Source organism: Pyxicephalus adspersus, chromosome 3 (genome assembly GCF_032062135.1).
Source record: "Pyxicephalus adspersus chromosome 3, UCB_Pads_2.0, whole genome shotgun sequence".
Lineage (NCBI taxonomy): Eukaryota > Metazoa > Chordata > Amphibia > Anura > Pyxicephalidae > Pyxicephalus > Pyxicephalus adspersus.
In genome coordinates this window covers 133905058-133927068 of record NC_092860.1, presented here as the reverse complement: position 1 = coordinate 133927068, position 22011 = coordinate 133905058, and the positions used below count along the sequence as shown (strand labels likewise).

General features: G+C 38.2%; 1 protein-coding gene across 1 annotated transcript in view; it reads right to left on the bottom strand.

The window, feature by feature from the left end:
• Window positions 1–21766, bottom strand: part of PROM1 (prominin 1) — a 128670-nt gene extending 106904 nt beyond the window's left edge. The window contains 2 exon segments of the mRNA XM_072406878.1: window positions 7562–7941; window positions 21554–21766. Of these exon segments, the coding sequence (XP_072262979.1) occupies window positions 7562–7778 (217 nt within the window). The 5' untranslated portion in view covers window positions 7779–7941; window positions 21554–21766.
• Between the last annotated feature and the right edge of the window lie 245 nt (window positions 21767–22011).

Below are 22011 nucleotides of genomic sequence, written 5' to 3'. Positions count from 1 at the left end.
CAAATCCATTTCAGGTTAGCTGGATCATTTAGCTTCACTGATGAAAGAGTATCCTCTCTAGCCTTGGAGAGCCTAAAGCTGCGTACACACCTGCAATTTTTCTCGTTGGAAAGGATCTTTCACGATCCTTTCCAACGAGAAAAGACTGCACCATGCATGAACGATGCTGTACATACAGCACCGTTCATGCTCTATGGAGAGGGGAGGGGGAGAGCGACGGAGCGGCACCCTGCTGCGCGCTCTCCCCTTCCCTTTCATTAGGATCGGTCGTCGTCCATCGTCCATGGATCCGCCAGGACGGTCGTCGGACGATGGACGACGACCGACTGTACACACGGCAGATTTTCGCCCGATAATTGGCCGATACCGATTATCGGGCGAGAAAAATTTGCCGTGTGTACGCAGCTTTAATAAATCAGGCCCCATGCCTCGACTGATAACACTGGGGAACAATTTTGAACACATTTTTTGTTGACTTAAAATGTTAAACTTTACACTAAAATAGGTATGCTGATTCTGAAAGCGCAGTTAGTTTTCTTCCATCATGTCAGGTTTTTTCTCTACTGCTTTTATTATTGGGATTACTGTAGTGTGGATTTGTATAGTCATTTACACCCAAGACAGTGTGGTCTGAGGTTGTGCACTGCTCTACGTAGTGAATAGGCAAAATGTATTTTTCTACTTACACATGTATTTTCTTTCTTTCATATCATGTCTGGCTCTGATGTTTCTCGTCGTAAGTGCCTTAAAAACCCTGATTAATTTTGTTATATCTTTGGCAGTTTCACCATTCCCAGTAAAAGGGCGAACATCAGCACATTTGTAGAGCAAGCCTATTTGGCATATTTAAGTTAAACTTGGTGATCAAGATAAGTCTCGAGCCCCTCATAAGGTGTGCAAACAGTCGAGGGTTTACCAGTGTAGACAAAGGGAACACATGATAAAATGGCATTTGGTATACCTATGGTTTGGCAAGAGCCAGAAGATCATTTCAGTTACTGTTACTTTTTTATAGTGAAAACTTCAGGATTTAACAAGAAACATAAATATAACATAAGAGTATCCTAGTTTACCATCGGCTATACACCCAATGGCTCATTCAGGTGAAATCCCAGTGCCGGTTTTTGTTACACTACCCTCTTTTGAAGAACATGATTATGGTGATGAACTAGGTGACAACAATGATGAAGAGTTTGAAATTGAAGAGGACTCTGTTTGTAAGGGATTTGATCAGCATGGGTTGAGTGATTTGGCATGTGTTTGGGACTATCGAAGAAGGCTTCAGAACTTCTATCATCAAGGCTGCGTGAGTAAAACATACTTGAAAAGGAACGAAGGTATCGTACTTTCGAACCAGAGAAATTGCATTTCTGCAGTACTTTAGAACTGACAGTGGCTTTGTGTATTGCCATAACATCAGGACAATGTCAGAAGTTATTATTCAAAGCCATTGTCAAGGACTTTCTTGGAAACACACAAGCAAATAATTACACAGAAATTGTCCAGAAACTCATGAGGAGCTGCAAAATTTTTGGTTGCAATATGAGCATCAAGGTGCACAGCAACCTTTCTAACTTCCCGGAAAACCTTGGTGCAGTCAGTAATGAGCAAGGTGAATGATTCCACCAAGATTTGAAGGTCATGGATGAACGGTATCAGGGCAGATGGGATGTACATATGATGGCTGACTATTGTTGGAGCATCTGGCAGGATTGTCCTAACACTGAACACTCCAGCATTAGGGGTTTAAGCAATTTGTGCTTTTATGTAGGAATGGATCAGAAGTTCCCCTAGCATCTCCCTACGAATTACCATTATTGAGTCTTGGACCATTTTTGGTAGATGCTAACCACTGCACACAGGGAAGACTCCACAAGACCTGCTGTTTTGGAGATGCTCTGACTAAGGCTGCATACATGTAAAATTTTTGACACTGGAAACAATAGTTTATGATAAATTCCAGTGACAGATGAACGAACAAATGCTGCACACACAGTATTTGCTCTGTTCTATGAGGAGGGAAGAACAAGTAAGTAGCAACCTGCTGTATTCTCCTCCCTTGACATGTATAACTCTCACTTTTTATTGGTTGTTCACAGATCCAACCTGAGGGGCGACCACTGTACATGTCAGATTCTTATCGGTCATGCTCGTCTTGGGCGATAATTATCGGACGTGTGTACATAGCCTAAGTCGTTTTGGTCCTTGCAAAGTCACTTGCCCAATTTATCCTACTTTCAACACATCATCTTCAAGAATTGTTCACTTGCTGTCCAATATACCAAACCATTCTACAGATGCCATTGTAACCAGATCATTAATTGTCTTAATTTCATCTGTAATGATTTTAATGTTTTTTCTGCTATATATATATCCAAAAGAAATAATTACATAAAAAATCGCCATGATTTCAGATTTGTTAACCTTTTGTTTGGTTCCACATATGAGAAATTGCTTGATGCACAAAACGGTTGATTTGTTCAGAAACATACAACTTACTGCATGCAGCAAGAAAGCCAAAGTAGGGCTAAACATATTCATAAGTGCCAAGTGTAAATTGACTGACATATGGTAGAGAAAAAAGATTAAAGGATTAGCTAATTAAATCGCATGACTCAAATCTCTCCCAGTGAAGCACACATACAGTAGCATTGATCTATAGCAAAATACATGCAAGCAATCCAGAATGGCAGTTCTGGCCCAGCATTCACTTGTTATGACAACGGAGCTAGTGAACGATTGCAGAATGGAGGAGGAATGTGTAGGCACTCTATAAATACATGTTACGTAATGCTCAGATGTCATGTCACAAGCAACATTATCCATGTAGTAATTATATTTGTAAATCGTGTCTCAGGCAATTCATATTCTTCTCAGCATGTACAGCATAATAATCCATCATACAAGCCCTGAGACTGATATTAACGAGACAACAGTTCGGTTAACTCTAGGAACTCCCACAGGCGATAAAAGAAAAGATACAAGATTCTAATTTGCTTTCCAGAGTGTACAAGTTAGATCAGGTTCATGTAGCTAATGCTATCATAGTGGGCGCACAAATTACTTCCTATATTATTGACAGCCAGTGTACAACAAAAAATGAGGAACATAGCTTACAAACATATCTGACTAAACCCACAGAAAGAGCTGTGTGACAAATATGACAAAGTGAAAACTTTCAGTTATAAATATGAGCAAGATCATAAGTATACAGGACCCACTCATTCTACACATGCTTTTAAACTGCTATTTATATCTATCTTAGTCCAAAAGGACTGTTGTGACTTTATCATGTCTTTACTGCTTCTTTATCAGGTCTTCCTTAAAGAACATAGATCATGTGTTTTATTAAGCTACAATGCAGTGTTTCTCAATGCTTTTAACATGTGGGAACCCAATGAAATACCATCCAGGTCTTCAGGGAACCCTTGCTATAATTGCCATATCCACAGCTCACACTATATTACCGTGGTGGTTAGTGGCAAGAATGCCTTCTACATTTGTGGCCATTGGAAAGTTTGCCCCCCTACAGATAGCCAAAAAGATCATTGAAATCTGTTAAACTGACCTGGGAGGCACATATTGCTCTTTGCTCAAGAGACCCTAGCAAACTCTGGAGGAACCCTGGTTGAGAAACTCTGCTATAGAATATATTGAAATATAGAAAATAAGTTGCTGTAGGCATGATGAAACTTTATTTGTTCATATACATTGGAGTTGTTTTTAAACCTTCATTTTCTCTTAGCCAGTGTAAAGTACATGATCAGCAAACAGACATCTATTGACAGAGCCCTAAATTAAGGTGAAACTCAGTCATACAGGCACAATAAAAAGATCTTATCGCTGTTCCTCAAATTCATAGTCTGTCCCAATCAAAGATTTTACATCTTTAATCACAACTGGATCGGACAGTTGTCAATGCAAGTCTATAGCTTTCCTAAAGTTTAACTCTTACCCAAATATGGCTAAAATGTATTTACAATATTTGGCACCATCAATGACACTCCAACAAACTAACCCATGCACCAATGGCAACCCCTGTCCCCCGACAGAGATTTTTTTTTCTCTTATTGCCCAACTTACATGGAACTTTTTTCTTCCTACTAACCATCAACCCTGAACATTTTGTTTCTCCAGGTAAACACTAACGTTAGGCTTCTTTTCTCCCACTGATCACTGATTATGTTGCTGTATATTTTGTTTGCTGACCACCGTAACCAATTTTTTTTCTTTTCCCTGACCACTTTTGCCACCCCCCCCCCCCTTAACACTGACACCAGAAATTCTTCTTCAGCCTTAGCATCAATGCCAGTCTGTTTTATTCTCATCTGACCTAAATCAGATGCTCCAAGCAATGTCCACTTTAATTAGTTCACTCCTCTTTGCTAAAATGTTATATTAAACTGAAAAAATGAAATAAGAAAAGAAAATCTACAAAGCTTTCTTCCAGCTTCTTTGTAGCAGGGGGTACCATCATCATTAGAAGCATCCTGGGAAATAGTAAGTAGCCTAACTCTTACAAGAAGATGATGCATTACAATGCAGAACTGTCCTCTAACAAGATTTTTTTTTAGCTACTCAACATTCCCAGCGGTGGCGGCTACAGAAATCTATAACAAGCTGTTGCAGTTTCTAGTATTGTCCTAAAAAAAAAATTCTATTTCTGTCTCTGTTACTATTGGAGCAGAGATTTACCCATTTTCTATGTAATGAAGCTGTTGCCACCAGAACAGGAAGTGAGAAAAACCCAACTACCCTACTTCACTCTATGCAAAAACTATTTTCTGGACATTTATGGTAAATCAATACAAGTTAGGATTATTGATTGTTTATTGTTATAACTACAATCACCGTAGCTATTAAACTGTTTTTAAACGCCAATTATTAGCCTTATTACATACAAATAGGAAAGATAATTATAGCCACAAAAAATGGTTTTTGGGTTCAGGACAACAACAAATAGCTGACACGTACATCACCTTGTATAAAGAAACTGAACTTAGTGAACACAGCACAAGCACTCCAGTGAATTACAATAAAGGAGCGCAACGCGTTCTTCTTAGCCTTAAAAACAGGTTCTTCTACTGACCTACTTTCCACAGAATTGTCAGAGGACGCTCAAACAAGCCATCTTTTAATTATCTAGCAAATTAATTCCACCGGCATGAACATGAAATATTTCTTTTTTCATGAATGAGATTTGAGGTATTTAATACATTATTTGTACTGTTGCTGAACGGATTATGGCAGAAGAACATCTACTAGACATATGTAGTAAAACCATTACTACACTTTAATTCCCCAGTAAATGAATTACGTAGGTTAGATGCAGACAACAGTATGTGTCTCTGAAGAGCAAGTATTAGATTTAAATAATTTATTATGTTAAGTGCGAACTGTATATAGCTTTGCTTTAATTATTCCAAAAGTTTCTTATAAGAAATGTGTACTACCAAATAGGCATGTTTATGTATGTATAGACATTCAGTGCAAATCCGTGAAAATACTGCTCTGATGTAATATTAAAAAATATTTTAGTGCTGGCTGATGATGCCTAGGGGAATTACAAGTTGACTTTATATCTTTTCTGGTACTCCAATGGGAAGATTCACAATATGTCCAAATATATGTAGACGTCCTGTCTAAACTTTCCTGAAATAAGGCATTTTTAGTAAAGGGAACTGTAATGCTAAAGCATCAAAGGACATTTTTAACAATTTAATAGCATTTTCAACTTCAGCATTTTGGGAAAGACCACTTTCTCTTCTAGTATCACTGCAGACCAAGTTCAGCTATATAGACATGGTTTGATGACCATAGTGTGGATGAACTTAGGGGAATTGCCCAGAACCCTGACCTTAACCCGACTAAACAATTTATGGATAAATTGAAAATCCAGTTGTGAGCCATCCAACATCAGAACATGATCACAAATGAGTCAAATACACATCCCACAGACACACATAAACTTGGACAAAGCCTTCCAGGAAAATATGAGGCTGTTATAGCCACAAAAGTAGGACAACGCCATATCAGTGTTTATAGTTTTAAAATAAATGTTCATGAAGCTCAAAGAATGTGATGGTCACATGTCCAGAAACTTCAGCTCATATGAAATATCGGATTGTGACTTCCTAGCTCACCATTACAATATGGAAAGGTCGAAAAAACTTAAAATACTGGTAAGCAAAATCAAATGATCGATGATGAAGCCCTACAGTGTCATTCTTTACAAAAAGTCCAATTTTTCAACTAAATCTCCAAAACAGAATATTTCTTCTCTTTATTATTTATACCCAGATCAGGAAAAATCACCTTTTTAGTAGGTTTCTCTAGGATTACCAGTCACAGTTTAAGATATTCCCCTGCGGCGACTTATTGACATACTTAATAATAAAGGTATAGTCAATGGTGAAAAACAATGGCACAGCAGAAGCATATTATGTCTGGTGGATAAGGTGTTTAATCTGCCAAGAGGATATAAACCATAACAGGATCAGCTCTTTCTGTTGGGTGGGGGAGGAAGATAAAAAAATAAAACCCTAACATCCCCTGTAAGATAAATTGAATTCAGTAAAAAAAACAAGAAAGTTATGTAATGCAAGTTATGCAATTACCTTACATACGTAACCATTATCACACGCAGGGTCAGATTACCAGTAGCATAGTTACCATATGCATGGATAAATGAAAAACAAAAAATAGACATTTATCTTAGTTTAAAGGCCTTTTAGAAACACTGGCACAGGTGGATGTTATTCAAGGTTCCTGATGTTAAGATTCTGGGTGGTTTCCTTTTTTTTTTATATTGAATATTGATCTTATAATAAATTATTATAATTAACATATTGATCTGGTACGGATAGTGACATATTTACCTCTTCCAACAGCCTTCCCAGAACTGCATTACTGCTCACAGTAAATTAGTAAATTAAATAAATTACCTTAAAATCTTTTTAAAATTTTCTAATTTTTAAATTTTTGCCTTTATATAACAGATCATTCTAATACAGGAGTCCCCCAGAGGGTCTTTTATGTTTATCCCTGTTTTTGACCTTATTATTTTGGGAGCTTTAATAGGAATTATTACTTGACTGTGGGATTCACTTTTTAATTGATCTTGACAAACAATATTGCCACCAATCTGATTTATTCATTACCAGCAATAACTAAAGTATTAAGACCACCAAGTCGTACATTTCTAATTTCTATCAGTCACTTATGAATCTGTAAATGTTTGATATCTGTTTAGCAGAACAGTGGTCTGGATAGAGTTTTTCAAGTTATAAGCCATACTTTCCATATAGACAATTTGTAGATGTTTATTGCATTTATAAATGCTGCAAATATGCTAACAACAAAAGGGTAATGATACAAAGCAAGTAATAGGATTCCCTTATTTGATTGGAAATATCTGAACAGAAGACATGATTTTTGATTGACTGCTAGAACTTACCGTAGTAGATTTTTTGATCTTACCAAATAAAATAAAGACAAAGATGCCGATAAGGTCACATTAATCCATTACATGACAATAGATTAGATAACAAACCCTACTTACCTTGAGGAAATGCATTTGGCTGTACAATATACAGGAATCCTTGGACTATGTGAAATAGTAAGCCTATAGCCCCTGGCTCATGATAGGCACTGGTATCATATGTTACAGTGGGTACATATCCAAAATCCAGAGGCTTGGGGGCACTGTTATAAGAAAGGGGCTTTTCAGAACCAGTACTTCCACAGAGCAGCAGAATAATGAAAAGTTTAGGAGCCATTTGTATTAGAACCACATCAGCCTCAGAGATGGTTGGGGTAGTGAAGAAAGTGAAGGGTTTTCTTGGTCAGTGGCAGTGTGTCCTTATCCCTTTGTGTATTCAGATGCGTCTGCTCACTTGGAGGTAGGAAGGGATTTAGTAGACAGGATCTTACAGGTCACTGCTAGGAAGAAAGGAAACAAAATAGCATTAACATCCATAGATTAAGGGAACAGCTCAACAGGCGTCTTCCGGGATATGAGAACAGAGGCACGTAAACAAGATATGGTATATGGATATTATATAGAACCAAATATGCTCACATTTATAACAATCCCAAAAATGGGAATAATGATTTTGCTACATAAATTCTTATCTCTGTTTTTGCATGCCACCTGATGCAGGAGTTTTAACAGATTCCCAATTAAAAATCAATTTAGGAAACATGATACTTATTTTAACCTAGAATTTGTTTAATAAATAATCAAAAGCTTGCAAAACCTAGCCATAATGTGAAAAGTTGCTAGCAGGCATGTTTTTGTTACAGTACAGTACGACCATAAATATATATATTAAAATATGCCTGCACATATCTACCCACAGATGTCCTCTACAATGTCCCTGGGCCTTCAAAGTGCAGCCATCGTGTTAGGTACAAATCGACTTAATTTCTTAAGTTTGTCCCAACCCCCTACCACCTCAATACTGGTCCAGCAATATATATCAAATTGCATCACGGCCTAATAAGTAAGTGTGGGAAGTTGAAATCATACTGCTAGGAAGTCTGTGTACTGATATAAATTTAAATGACTAGGTTAGGTTTATATTAAGAACATATTATATATGAGAGCTAAATACAGCACAGTGGTACACATATGTGAACAGTTTTATCGGCAAAATATGTAATTCTCTAATTTAACCAGTGTTATGATTAACCCACCCCAACCATTATTCTAGCTGATCCTCTGCTTTCCCCCCTATACCTGTGCACTTGGTCTGTGTATACATTACAGATTAGAAGTCTATAGGTCTGCTAACTTACTGCTGGCAGATGAGCAACTAAATGATCCTGTGAGGGAAAATAGAAATGAAAGTATTTGTTCTCTTGAATTCCCCCATGGTGCCTGCAGCTACAGAGACCAGTGAGGGATTGTTTTCAATTACTGTATTTGTAAAAATAGTTGAATGCAAAAATTATTCTTTAGGAACACACCCTTATCCAGGACTTACCCACACTGTGATTGGTCAATAAAAAGTAAATGACGTTATTCCCCTCCATTAATCATTTTGCAGACTAAGATGTAAGCTGTACTCTGTTAAATACTACAGCTGGCCAAGTTAAAGAACCCTGTCCCTTACCTAATTGCTGTACGTGCCTTAAAATGCTGCAACTTCACTCCTCAGCTTCTGTATGTTTTCCATACCTCTGGGTGTGGGAATATCTGCTCTTCCCACTTTTTTTTTTTTTTTTTTTTTTTTATTATTATATAGGTTTATTTTATTTCCCTGTAGTGATTTATGATGGTACTTATAAATAACAAATACCTGCATATCTATTTATTTGTTTGATTCCTTTCATAAGTGGAATCATTTTTTTATGAGCCTTGAGTTTAGCAAAAGACACAAAATAAATATTGTATTATATTACAAATTATTTACAAATATTAACTAAAATTGTTATTTGATCAGCAATGCTAGTACCACATTTGGATTAGTAAGTTACTCCTGTACAATAAGAATTATATGTTAAACATTAGGATAGGTACAAGGTTAGACAAACTCTATGACTTAGACTTGTCATGACTCCTGGGGAATATTTGGCCAAGCTGCATTTAAAGCCATCAACCATTGTCTAAAAATCATTGCCGTTTCTGTTTTTTCAGCAGGTGAAAATGTGCGCATAGCCCAGTGTTTCTGGGAAAGTGTTTAGTGGCAATCTTTTTTAATACGTGCAAACGTTTAAACATTATAGATTAGTAGACAGGGCTATCCTGAATCCAAGTCAAGATAAGCTATTGTTCCTTGGACATTTTACATTTCATACTTGTTTGGTAGTTACTATATGACAGAGCCATTTTCTGCTCTACTGTGTTATTCAAAGACACTGTGGGAGACATTGCTTGGAGCAGAAGGAATTCATAGCACAGCATATTGACAGTTACATTGGAACACATTTTTGTTCAAGAAAAAAAAAACAGTCATTAACAAATCAAATTCAAGGATGCAAAGAGTTTAGAGCACTCATCTGATATTATGCAAAGTAAAATCCATGGAATAAAGACTTTCTTAAGCTCATAAAAGTCAACTTGGAACCAAAATCTTCTTTCAAGAGAAAACACATTTGCAAATATAGTCACAGGAAAACCTGCTAGCAGTAAAATAATGGTAAAATAAAAAAATACAAGTAACATACATACAGTATTCATGGAAAAACCCTAGGGCCCTAATTAAACTGAAAAATAAAATTCAGGTATCAATTCCCAAAGCTTCTATAGTGTATGTGATAAAAGTGAGATTTCTCAAAGAAGATTTTAAAATAACAAATGTACTCATAGCCATCAGGGATTGTCCACCACATGCAGGAACTACTATGGCTTTAAACGGGCACCAATGATTCTACAATATTATGCCATATCTTTTGAGTTGAGGGCTATGCTTTACACATACTACAAGAACATATCAGAGCTTTTTCCCATGCGTAACTTAAATCTTGAAATTGTGTGCTTTTGAAGCATTTGACAACTGAAGTGGACCTGCCATCCTGCCCCATATCACCTATAGTTCAGTATATACTGAAGGCCTCTCCGATCATTATAGAACTGTTCTCCCAAAGTCTGGGGAAAATGGACACTATCAATCTCCATGGTCCTCCACAGATCTTACTGGTTTCTGTTGTTATCATCAATGCCTTCTCTGCAGAATGGTTAATAGCTCAGTAAGCCTTTTAGTTAAGACTTACTAGGCTCAGAAGTCTGTGTATGTTTTTACCCAAAATTATAAAAAAAATATTCATTTTGGGTAAAAAGTCAAGATTGTTCATTTACAAATAGACCCTATTGACTTGCACTGAAAAAGAGTAAATTGGAAGTGTTGTGTAGTACTGAAGAGTAAGCAGAACCCAAATATCTAATGAGCATATCTAGGTATTGCAAGCAGGTGTCAACTAGAATATCAGAAAGATTCAGTGGTATAAAAATGAAGCCAAATGCAGAAGCCATGTGTGAAAAACTAAATACACCCTAAGATTTCTTGGAACCACCTTTAGCAATAACTTGAAGCACTCATTTTCTGTAAGGCTTTATCGGTCTCTCGCATTGTTGGAACAATTTTGACACACTGTTCTTTACAGCATTGCTTTAGTTCATTGAAATCTGTGTGCCTTCATTTATTCACATTTTCTTAAGGTCTAACTACAGTATTTTGGTCAGTTTGAGGTCTGGACTTTGACTGAGCTATTGCAACACTTTGATTCTTTTTATTTCAGCCATTTTGTTGTAGATTGGGATCCTTGGCTTGTTGCATGATCCAATTTTCGCCAAGCTTTAGCTGACGGGCTCACATTTTACTCTAGAATACTTTGGTATACAGAACAGTTCACCCCTTAGTGACTGAGAGGTATTTAGGTCCTGTAGGCATCTGCAGCAAAACAAGCCTAAATCATCACCTCTCCACCACCATGCTTGGAAGTGGGTATGAGGTGCTGATATGCTTTGTTTGGTTTGCTGTGCATTATGGCCAAACATCTCCATTTGATGTCATCTGTTCAAAGGACATTGTTTCAGAACTCTTGTGATTTTTTCAGATGCAGCCTACACCGTGCTGCAATATTGTTTTGTTATTTTATTTTTAGAGATAAGGAGTTTTCTCCTGGCAACCATTCCAAACAAGCCATACATTTTTAGTATTTTTTCTAATTTATTGAACTTTATTATTTACCATGGTGATGCCCAACAGGCTCTTAGAAGGATAAAAACTGACATCCATGATTAGCTTTATTGTAAACTGACATCATAGGCAAAAGTAAATAGATAACCCAATATGAAACTGGTACATTTTCCTGAATCCAAGTCAAAATAGGATTTATGGACAGATAATTTATTTTTATAACAGGAGAAACCATTGATACTTTCTACTTTTACCCAGTGGATGTGAACAGAAATCTTTCCTATAAGCAGCAGCACAGAATAGATTGGTGTAACCCACTTAGCAATTAAAAATCCACATTAAATTGTAAAACAGTCAGGCTTTTATTGATGGTCCCGGAGGTCAGCAGTGAAATGGGATAAAAGATGAAAGGTAAGGAAAGTAGGCTTTGAACAGCAGATTACCCAGACAGTAGTCCCCAGAGGATGAGGACTGTTACTTTAATTTCTAGAAGCTGGAGTGTAGGATCCCTTGCATTCTGTTAATGTATGTAAATGCCTGATACAGTGATACAAGTTATTCTGAGTTCTGTAGCCTGATGCTAATATGTATATGAAGCAGCCAGCCTCATTGATGAAGAACCAAAGATAGAAAGATAAAAAACCAAACCAACATTCACACCAGATATACCGGTAAATAGCCTTATGGCCACATACAGGTGAAGAAGACTCTGTGTGTTTATGAAATAATCTACTAAAAATTTGTATTTGAAGTGCCATTTTTATTATTTAAATACTTATATAAAGCACTTTTGTGAGTCCAGTCTTTAAACATCCTGGTATAAAATTCTCCAAGGTGCACTCACTGCAAAATTACATCCAGTGTTGTGGCACAGAATACCACCAAGGACTTGCAAAGCTATGAAGCTTTCTGTTGCAAAATCTGAACATTAAATTGGGCAAAATGCCTAGCTTACCATGCCACTGATGATCACCTGGCCAAGAAAGCATGTATTTAGAATGCAAACAAAATATGCTATATTGTTTTGGCCTAATCCATAATACAGAATGGCCTGGAGCTAACTACGGAGGAGTGAAGAAAAGGGTTGGCATGACCATGGCAAGGAGATCAGGCAAGTGAGGGGTTAAGTGAGGAAATGGGGGGAGATAGATAGGAAATGGGGATTGGAGGATTTTAGTTTAGAGGGTGGAGGAGGAGAAGGGTTAAAAGGAAAGGAACAAGAAGAAGTTCAGCAGTTTATTGGAAAAAGTGTGAGCTTCCTTCTCACCCGCTTGTTGGCAGAGGAGTAGGGGTAGATTCTCAAGGGGTTGTATTGGTGGTGGCCGAAGTCCTTCAGGTGGCATCTTGGGGGTGGTTTTTGCCAGTGGGATCCATCTCCTAGTTTATAGTAATGGGTCCCTTTATGGAGGGAGTGGAAGAGACTGCACGTAAAGTGGCGTTCTTGAGCCAAGAACAAATGTTTAAAAGGGGACGTGGACTTTCTAGGGAAATGTGGAGTGGGCGGTCGCTTGGAGGAACTGCAACCTGTAAGAGAGTAAGGGTAATAATGATGTATGGTAGGAGGTAAGAAATTGTTAGATGGGGATGAGTATGGGAAAGATTTTGATGTTAATGTTTATGTTGTTATACTTATTATATATATTTGAGAATGTTGTTCTTTGTATGGCATGGTTTACAGTTTTTTGTAAAAGTTGTTAAAGTGTTTTTGGTAATAAACGGTCATATTGGCATTTTCCAAAACATGTGCTTTATGCATTTTATTATTTAGGTGGGGAAGAAGGTGAACAGCCCATGTATGGTGGTTAGAAGATTGGGGTTCAACCAGAAGACATCATAGGTGGGTCAAGCAATATTGCAGTGTTTGTGTATGTTCTTGGCCAGTAGTCAGGTATATTCTTGTTCGATGTGTGACAGTGACATTCTTACTTATTACTTTACATTTAGTAAAATCCAAGGCTTTTTACATAGTATAATTTTATCACTGAACGCTTAGACTTGTCATGTCCACAATGCACTGACGATCAATACACGTGATTGTTTTCATAGATGATTCTCTCTTGTAAAATAAATTGTAATGACCCCCATTGATGTCTACACTGGGAAGATGCAGCAATTAACAAATTAGTATGGAAACAGCATGCAACAAATTTCAATAAAAAAAAAGCACAATAATTGAAAGCTTTTGTTTGACCCAGTTCATGAACACAAAATCATCAATTGATGCCAGATGCAAGTCTTTATATGAACATGACAGGAAAGTACAGAGATAATGACCCCGGGTTAATCACTTTCTACCGGTAAAATCTGCACACGGTGCATTGCAGTATTAGGCATTCGTTATTAATGAGCACAAACAAGTGTCTGTTATGAACAGAATGCAGGACATGGCAACACAAGCAGTTTTGTAGCAATGATTCATAGAAGCTACTGAATAATTCTCGCCAGCCAGAATAATATAAATTGCAGTCAATAATGGGTGTATAATAGGTGAAGAAGTTTAATTATATCATCAGGTCTCAAAAATCTGGAGGGAAAAACTCAAAACCCTTACACAAAAACTAAAAGATGTTTCCATTGTTGTCCTCTTTTTAAAATACTTCTCACATGACTTAGTGCTTTCCAAGGGCAGGTTTATATCTGAACATACCAATAACATATGGTAATGGTTGACACCACAACATTGTACCATATAGTACCGCACAAAACTTGTGTGATGAACCTTACCTGTACAATCGACATGCATTTCTTTTGACCACAATACATCTGTACATTTGGAGCAATGCTTTAAGAAAAAAAAGGAGGTGCAGGTACCTGAAAATGTCTATTGAACTACATCAATTACCAGTCCAGCAAAAATATCCAGCCATAAGCTTTTTATTGAATCTCAATGAGAGCCAGGCAACTAGAATTTTCAGGTGGAGCTTTTGAGAATGCCAGCCTTACTACTCTCCCAGGAAAGGTAATGCCTTTTTTGAACCTTTAGTAAATCCAGGACTTTCAGTTTCAGTAGCTGCTTATGTTGTCCAAGGTAGTTGCTGGTCTAGGCAAAACAGTGTTTTGTACCTGTGGATGGCAACTTGGAGCCTTTCCCCTGAGCCAGTTATTCACTGGCTTGAGGAAGCTGTAAATGCACCGCAACACTACCAGTCTAAGCATAGCCTTATGTAGCCAAATTATCTACTTTCTACCTCCAATATTCCAAAATAACTGCAAGGAAAGCCAAAGGGAGACTGCAAACAAACACTGAAAAAAACTCTAAAATCATGTACTGTTTATAAAGAGTTAACTCCAGTTTGTTACACTTTTGCTGTTCAAATCAAAATAAATTAGCTAATAAATTGTAAATTGCATATTTCCTGCATATTATCATGTTTTCAAATTATAAATATGGAAAATGCACAGCAGATGTTAGCAAAGGTGAAGGCAGCAAAATCTTGAAAACATGCTTTAAAAAAACTTGCAAGTTCAATTCCTTTTTGCAGTTTGGCTCTATTCACTTACTTTCCACCCAAGAGAATCAAACTCCAGTATGTTACTGCAATCTGCCATTAAGATGGAGCTCTTAGACCTGAACCAGTTCACTTATTTATTAAATTGATCTCATGCTTTGCTCATACAGAGAACTGTTACATGGCCATTCTAATGCAGATCTGCCCAGCGATAAATACTTTCTTTGCTTTTGATTCTTTGCTGTTCACTTCAAGCTCCTTGGAGAAAAGTAAAGCCTGGTGTAAACAAAGGACAAAGCTAACACAGAGTAATAGACTTCTTGTGTGACAGCTCCAATCCAAGTCACATGCTCCTCCATACCCAGAAGTACTAGCTGTATCCTTTGATGCTCAGTGCTGGGTAGAGCATTGGTGGGGGAAAGAAAGGTGAGTATATGCCAAAAAGAAAACCATAGGTATGGTTTGGATCAGAAGGTTAACATTAGGATTGTGCACTGTTGTGTGCTCCTTTAGATCAACTAAATGTATTAGGTTTACTGTCTATTTGTTCCCCAAATAGGGAATTGTTTCCATTGATTTTTTTTTATTTTTGTTAAAAGGATTGAAAATATTGCACAGTTGCGCAAGTTTAATAGTTGCATTGAGCATCCATTTCTCACTACTGACGTTATTTTCATTAAAAGTGTACAATCATGTGAAAAAAGTAAGTACACCCTTTGAAAACTAATAACTTTTTGAAGATATTTGAACTTGAATTGGATGTTTTTTTTAAACAAAGCCTGCAGATAAAGGTGATGTACTTGAATAAGACACAAGAAAGATGTGCATTTTAATCATTTAACATTTAATACCAGTAGATAATACAATGGAAAATAAATAAATTCTTGGCCACATAAGGCAGTATTGCCCCCTTTAGGAGGGTTTGAATAAAAGCCTTCCGGTATATGATATCAGCACAGTGGCATTTTTACCACATTCTTAAGCTGCATACACACGTCAGATTTTTATCGCCCGATAATCGGCATCGGGCGAAAATCTGGCGTGTGTTCAGTCGGCGTCGTCCATCATCCGAACGACCGTCCTGGCGGATCCATGGACGATGAACGACAACCGATCCTAATGCAAGGGAAGGGGGAGAGCGCGCAGCAGGGTGCCGCTCCGTCGCTCTCCCCCTCCCCTCTCCATAGAGCAGATCGGTGCTGTATGTACAGCACCGTTCATGCATCATGTAGTCCTTTGTCGTTGGAAAGGATCGTGAAAGATCCTTTCCAACGACAAAAATTGCACGTGTGTAAGCAGCTTTACAGTTGCAATATGTTTGTGGGTTTCTGTATATCAAGTGCTCATTTCCTACTACAAGATTTTCATGCGATTTAATGTAAGGCTTTGATTGGAGCAGTCCATAACCTTTATTTCTTTACCCTTTTGCATCATCCTTTTGTGGATTTGCTGGTGTACTTTGAATCATATTTACAATGAAAGATCCATTTTTGATTTACCTTCAATATTTGCACAAATAGGCTCAAATTTTGTTCTAGTACATTTTCATACAATACAGAATTTATATTTGACTCAGTGACTGCAAGTTGCCTAGAATCCAATCAACAAAGCAACTCCAGTTCTAAATTATTATGTTGATACGTTTTGTTCTTTTCTACTTTAATATTTGAATCCATGCATAATATTTTATATAGTTCTTCATCTCTCACTAGATTGAAATCTTAACATTTTGTGACTTCTGTAACCATGAGTATTAGACCTTTTGTCTGCCAGTTTTTATTCATGCTCATTATGCCTATTTACCCTTTTCCACATGTTCCCCTGATTACCTACACTCTTCTTTTTCATTACATATTACAGTTCTTGAATTTTATTGTTGTTATTGTTCAGTTCTTGGTTGTGTTGTATTCTTTGAAACAATAAAAACTCATGAAATATTGTTTATGAGTGCAAGGTGTGGACTTTATCTTTAAACTGTTCCCTTCTGGATTCCAAAAAGTTTATATTGTGCTAAAATTATCTGCATTTCTAAATTCAACCAAAAGATTTATCGAGTACCATAGGTATGAAGTATATCAGGAGTGTTCAACTCAGTCTTTGAGAGGCAGGAGCATCACACAGGAAGCAGTAAATTAAGTAACGTTTGGTTATTATTGATCCGTTAATTTTTATTATTATTAATAATAAACAAGATTTATATAGCGCCAACATATTATGCATTGCTGTACATTAAATAGGGGTTGCAAATGACAGACAGATACAGACAGTGACACAGGAGGAGGGGAGGAAGAAGAAACACACAATAGGAGGGGAGATATGTAGTGATGGGAAGTAGTGATGGTTTCAAAAGACAGAAGAAGCTGGGTTGGCAAGTTTGAAATATATGGGTTTTGAGTGCTTTTTAAATGAGCAGAAAGTAGGAGCAAGCCGAATAGGGCGAGGAAGACCATTCCAGAGAGTTGGGGGGGGGAGTATTTTTTTACCAGGTCAGAAAGGTAAGTAGGACAAGAACTGTGGAGGGATTTGAAGGCAAAGCACAGGAGCTTGATTCTAAGGTGAAATGTAAGCTAATGAAGAGAACTACAAGGAGATGCAGCAGAAGAGGAGCGGTGGGAAGGATGGATGAGTCTGGCTGCAGCGTTCATAATAGATTGTAGAGGAGAGAGTCGGGTTAGTGGAATACCAGAGAGGAGGAGGTTACAGTAGTCCAGAAGAGAGATGATAAGAGCGTGTACAAGGAGTTTGGTGGTCTCTGGGGACAGGTAGGGGCAGATTTTGGAGATGTTGCACAGGTCGAAGTGACAGAACATGGAAATGTTCTGAATATGGGGGGTAAATGAGAGGGGAGATTTGAAGGTGACACCAAGACAACGTGCCTGAGGGGAGGGCCGAATAACAGTGTTGTTAAAAGTTAGGAAAATGTCAGAGGGAGATTTGGAATTTGAGGGGGGAAGATGATGAGTTCTGTTTTATCCAGGTTGAGTTTTAGGAATCGGTAAGACATCCATGATGAGATGGCTGACAGGCAGCATGAGACCTTATCCAGGACTGAAGGAGACAGGTCAGGGGTGAACAGATAAATTTGAGTGTCATCAGCATATAGATGGTACTGGAAGCCAAAGGAGGATATGAGACTACCGAGAGAGGAGGTGTACAGAGAAAAGAGGACCGGTCCAAGGACTGACCCTTGGGGGACACCAACAGGGAGGAGAGTGGGTGAGGAGGAGTTACCATTGAAAGAAACTTGAAAGGAGCGGTCAGACAGATAGGAAGCAAACCAAGAAAGAGCGGTGTCACTGATACCAATGGAGTGCATGATTTGTAATAGAAGGGGGTGATCAACAGTGTCAAAAGCAGAGGAAAGATCAAGGAGAAGGAGCAGGGAAAAGTTGCCTTGAGACTTAGCCCTGATGAGGTCATTGTCCACTTTAGTAAGGGCTGTTTCTGTGGAATGGGCAGCTCTAAAACCAGACTGGAGAGGGTCAAGGAGAGAATTGGTATTAAGGTAATCAGTGAGTCTTTTATAGACAAGGTGCTCATGAAGTCTGGAAACATATGGGAAAAAGGATGGAATGGTAGCTAGACGATAGGGAGGGGTCTAGCAAGGTTAAAAAAATTAAATTTTCTGGCCTGGTCCTTGAGGTCTGGAGGTCGGGAGTTGGATACTACTGGTGTATATGCTTAAGACAAAATCTTATGAAGCTGCACTGGACAAAGATAGGTGAGGCTGCCACCTTATCAGGTACAACGCAGGGCAATTCAAACTAAGCAAAGGTAAAAGGTGAATAATGAACAAATTAAAATACATGGACAACTTAAACTACACACAAATACCAACCTAATTTCAACGAATCCAGTCTCCCATCATGGTAAAGATGAATATTTAGGAAATGGCGAGGGTTAGCCTAAATGTTGACCAGTAGTTTTTGAATAAGGCCATCTCTGTTCATGCATATTTTTATTACTTACTCACTTTGAAACGTCTACAGTTAAGACAGGTACACTTTAAGGTGGAGAACAACACCCACTATTCCACCATCCTGTTGCTAAAAGTGATTAGATGTCCAGAAATGCAATAATTAAAAAACCCATTTTGGGGTTTTATGGTTGCCTCGTCAGCCTAATCTTTACTGAAAAGGGTCAATAATTCTCCCCTTCAGCAAAGAATGGGCTCCAAGGAATCCCATGAAAGTGATTTCTATAGTGAAGCTATGTACAATAGAAAGTACATTTATATTAATAAACAACTCCCATTACACTACTCATCCTACTTTTGAAAGCCTTGAAATACCTTCATTGTAGAAAGTATTGCCCTGGGGATCCATGGTGGTTAATCACTTGACCGTACGCCTAGACATTTTGTCACAAGATATCTGCTTAAGTAGATCAAATTTTAACTTAGAGCATCCTCCCCTTCAGCAGAAACTAACCACAGTGGAATTCTATATCATTAGTTTCTATGGGAAAGATATTTCAGGAGCTTAGCTTTCATGACATTTAGGTAGCAAGTTAATGTGGAATGTCCTATATAATAGGTTTGCTTTAATTTTGATTGTTGTCATTCCAGCTGCAAATTACTATATAGAGAAACCTGCAAATTGAGTAATGATCTAGTGTATAATTTCCTATGAAATCATTGCCAAGCTCAGGAAGATTCAAAGTAGGCACTGGGAAATATACCACCAGTAGTTTGATGTATTTGATAAACACACATTCATCAGCTGGGTGCACAAATGTCCTGAGATCATTATTTCAAAAGCTGTCAACTGACAAAAGAACAATATATGGTAATAAATGGTTCAGCCTTTCGGAAACCCCTGCAAAAACATAAATTGCAAAAAATGCCTTTTTCATTATTGATCAGTATGAAGGAGGTTCCTGTTACTGTGGTGGTCAAAATTTAATCCCAGATTTGTAAAAATAATGGTGGAGTCATGGTGGTGGTCCTGCCAAGTGACAAACTATACAGGCTCCATTAGATGAGAGGACAGTCAGATTTGACTGAAGGAACCCCTATCGGCCTCTTGGGGAACCCTAGGATTCCACAGAACCCTGCTTTAGAATGGACGCAGTAAAGGCTGGTACATGAAATTCCAGCTGGTGACCATTGTCATCTAAATGACAGTCAGGCACATTGTACCATACCAAATTTGTAGCTGATAGTACAAAAAAACAAAAGCTTTTTGATCAAACAGATCAACGTACCCAAGCAATTTCCTTCACTTTGTGTGGGCCAATTTCCACAAGAGTTAGGTGGCTGTACAGATCTGTAGTGGGTGCTGTACAGGTGCAAAGTTCCCATATTACATGAAGGACAATGGAAGTTAACTGTCCAAGCCCTCTAAACCCACCAATGAGCCCTCAAACAATTGTCCCCTCTATTCCAACCATTCATAATCCAAGCCAAAGTCGCCAAAGTCCCCAGCACCTGACACAAAGGTCTAATTCTTATACTTGAGCTTTTCTTATTACAATCATGAATGAAGTCTGGTCCTTGAGGGGTTAAGACAAGTTAGAATAAAGCAGTGTGAACAATTATGCACACAGCATTGTTTCTGTAGCTCATGAGCTCTGACTCTACTTAATTGTTTAATTTAGCCCATTACCTAGGAAAAGCAGAAACAGAGCATTTTTGACCTGCTGTGCAAAGCAGTCAGGATGGCAATTATACTATTGTCTTTGTACATACATTCTTTTGGAGTAGCAGGGGGTGAAGTTGGATGGTTTTAGATTTAAAACAGAGTACCTTTTATCACCTGGCAGCCAGGAGGTTAATCCTGAACAGGCTCAGGGGGTATCTGATCCAGGCGTTGACTATATGGCTGAATGGGGGTCATTGCACAGGTCAGGGAGGGCTCAGTTACACACAGACCACCATACACTCCGACATGGGAACAGCTAGTCATTATTATAATAATCCTTCGCAGTATCCAGGCTTCCCCCCTACTCACGGTGCTCAAAGTCACATACAAAGCAAGCGTGGAAATGGTATTAATGGAAAAAAGCAAGTCTTGGCAGCAGAACAACAGGTTAAGAGGATGCATTTGATGGATTATACGGAATCCCTTAGAACATTGCCAAAGGAGGGAGATTTTCCAAAAAGGCGAAAATGTTGCTGGCAACGAAGAGGTTAATAAGCATTCCTCAAACTGCACAGCCTGTATCATTAATTCCGGCATCTCAACAAGTGCAATGGTTAACCTGTGGCTCTATGGTTGTTAAGGAACCATAAGTCCCAGCAAAGCTGGTATTGTGTTTCCTAAACAGCTGAGGCTTCAGGTTGCTGATGATGAGCAAAGCTGTCAATCAAAGCATCACTCAGACTCCTTCACCTATCCTTCAGCAAGGACATCCTTGTGTGCTGACTTGTAAGAGATCTCAGTCTATTTGCAGGATATTTAGGAGGTTGGAAGGGCATGACATGGAGATGTGCTTACAAGAGCAGATAAGTAGGTGACTTACCTGCAACACCTTGCCCATTGCCAGCCAATGCTTCTTTTTTGTAGGAGATAGAAGGATGTCAAGGTAGGAAGTGAAGCCCCCTTGTGCAGTGGAATTTGCTAGCTTTCATTGATGGGGAACCCCTTGGGGTCAGCATGGGCTTGGTGCATGTGTGGTTGCGCTGAGTTGCCAGCTTCGTTCGCTCTCCTGCAGTGGGTCTATCTGCTGCATCCTCATTGAGCACCCAGTGAAGGGAGAAGCAATTTGCTTCAACCCAATGACAATCCTCATTCCTGTGATAAGACCACCCACCATGCATTATTCATGATCCACATCTCAGGGGCTCCACTTCCAAAGCTCACATAGAAAGCTGTTAGCTGCAAGGTGGATATTTTCATCTGACTTTTATGCATAAGCTTTTTAAGAGAACATTCAGGTGGAATCTAAATCAGTGCCTGGGGAAAGAAAATGGGCTTTCA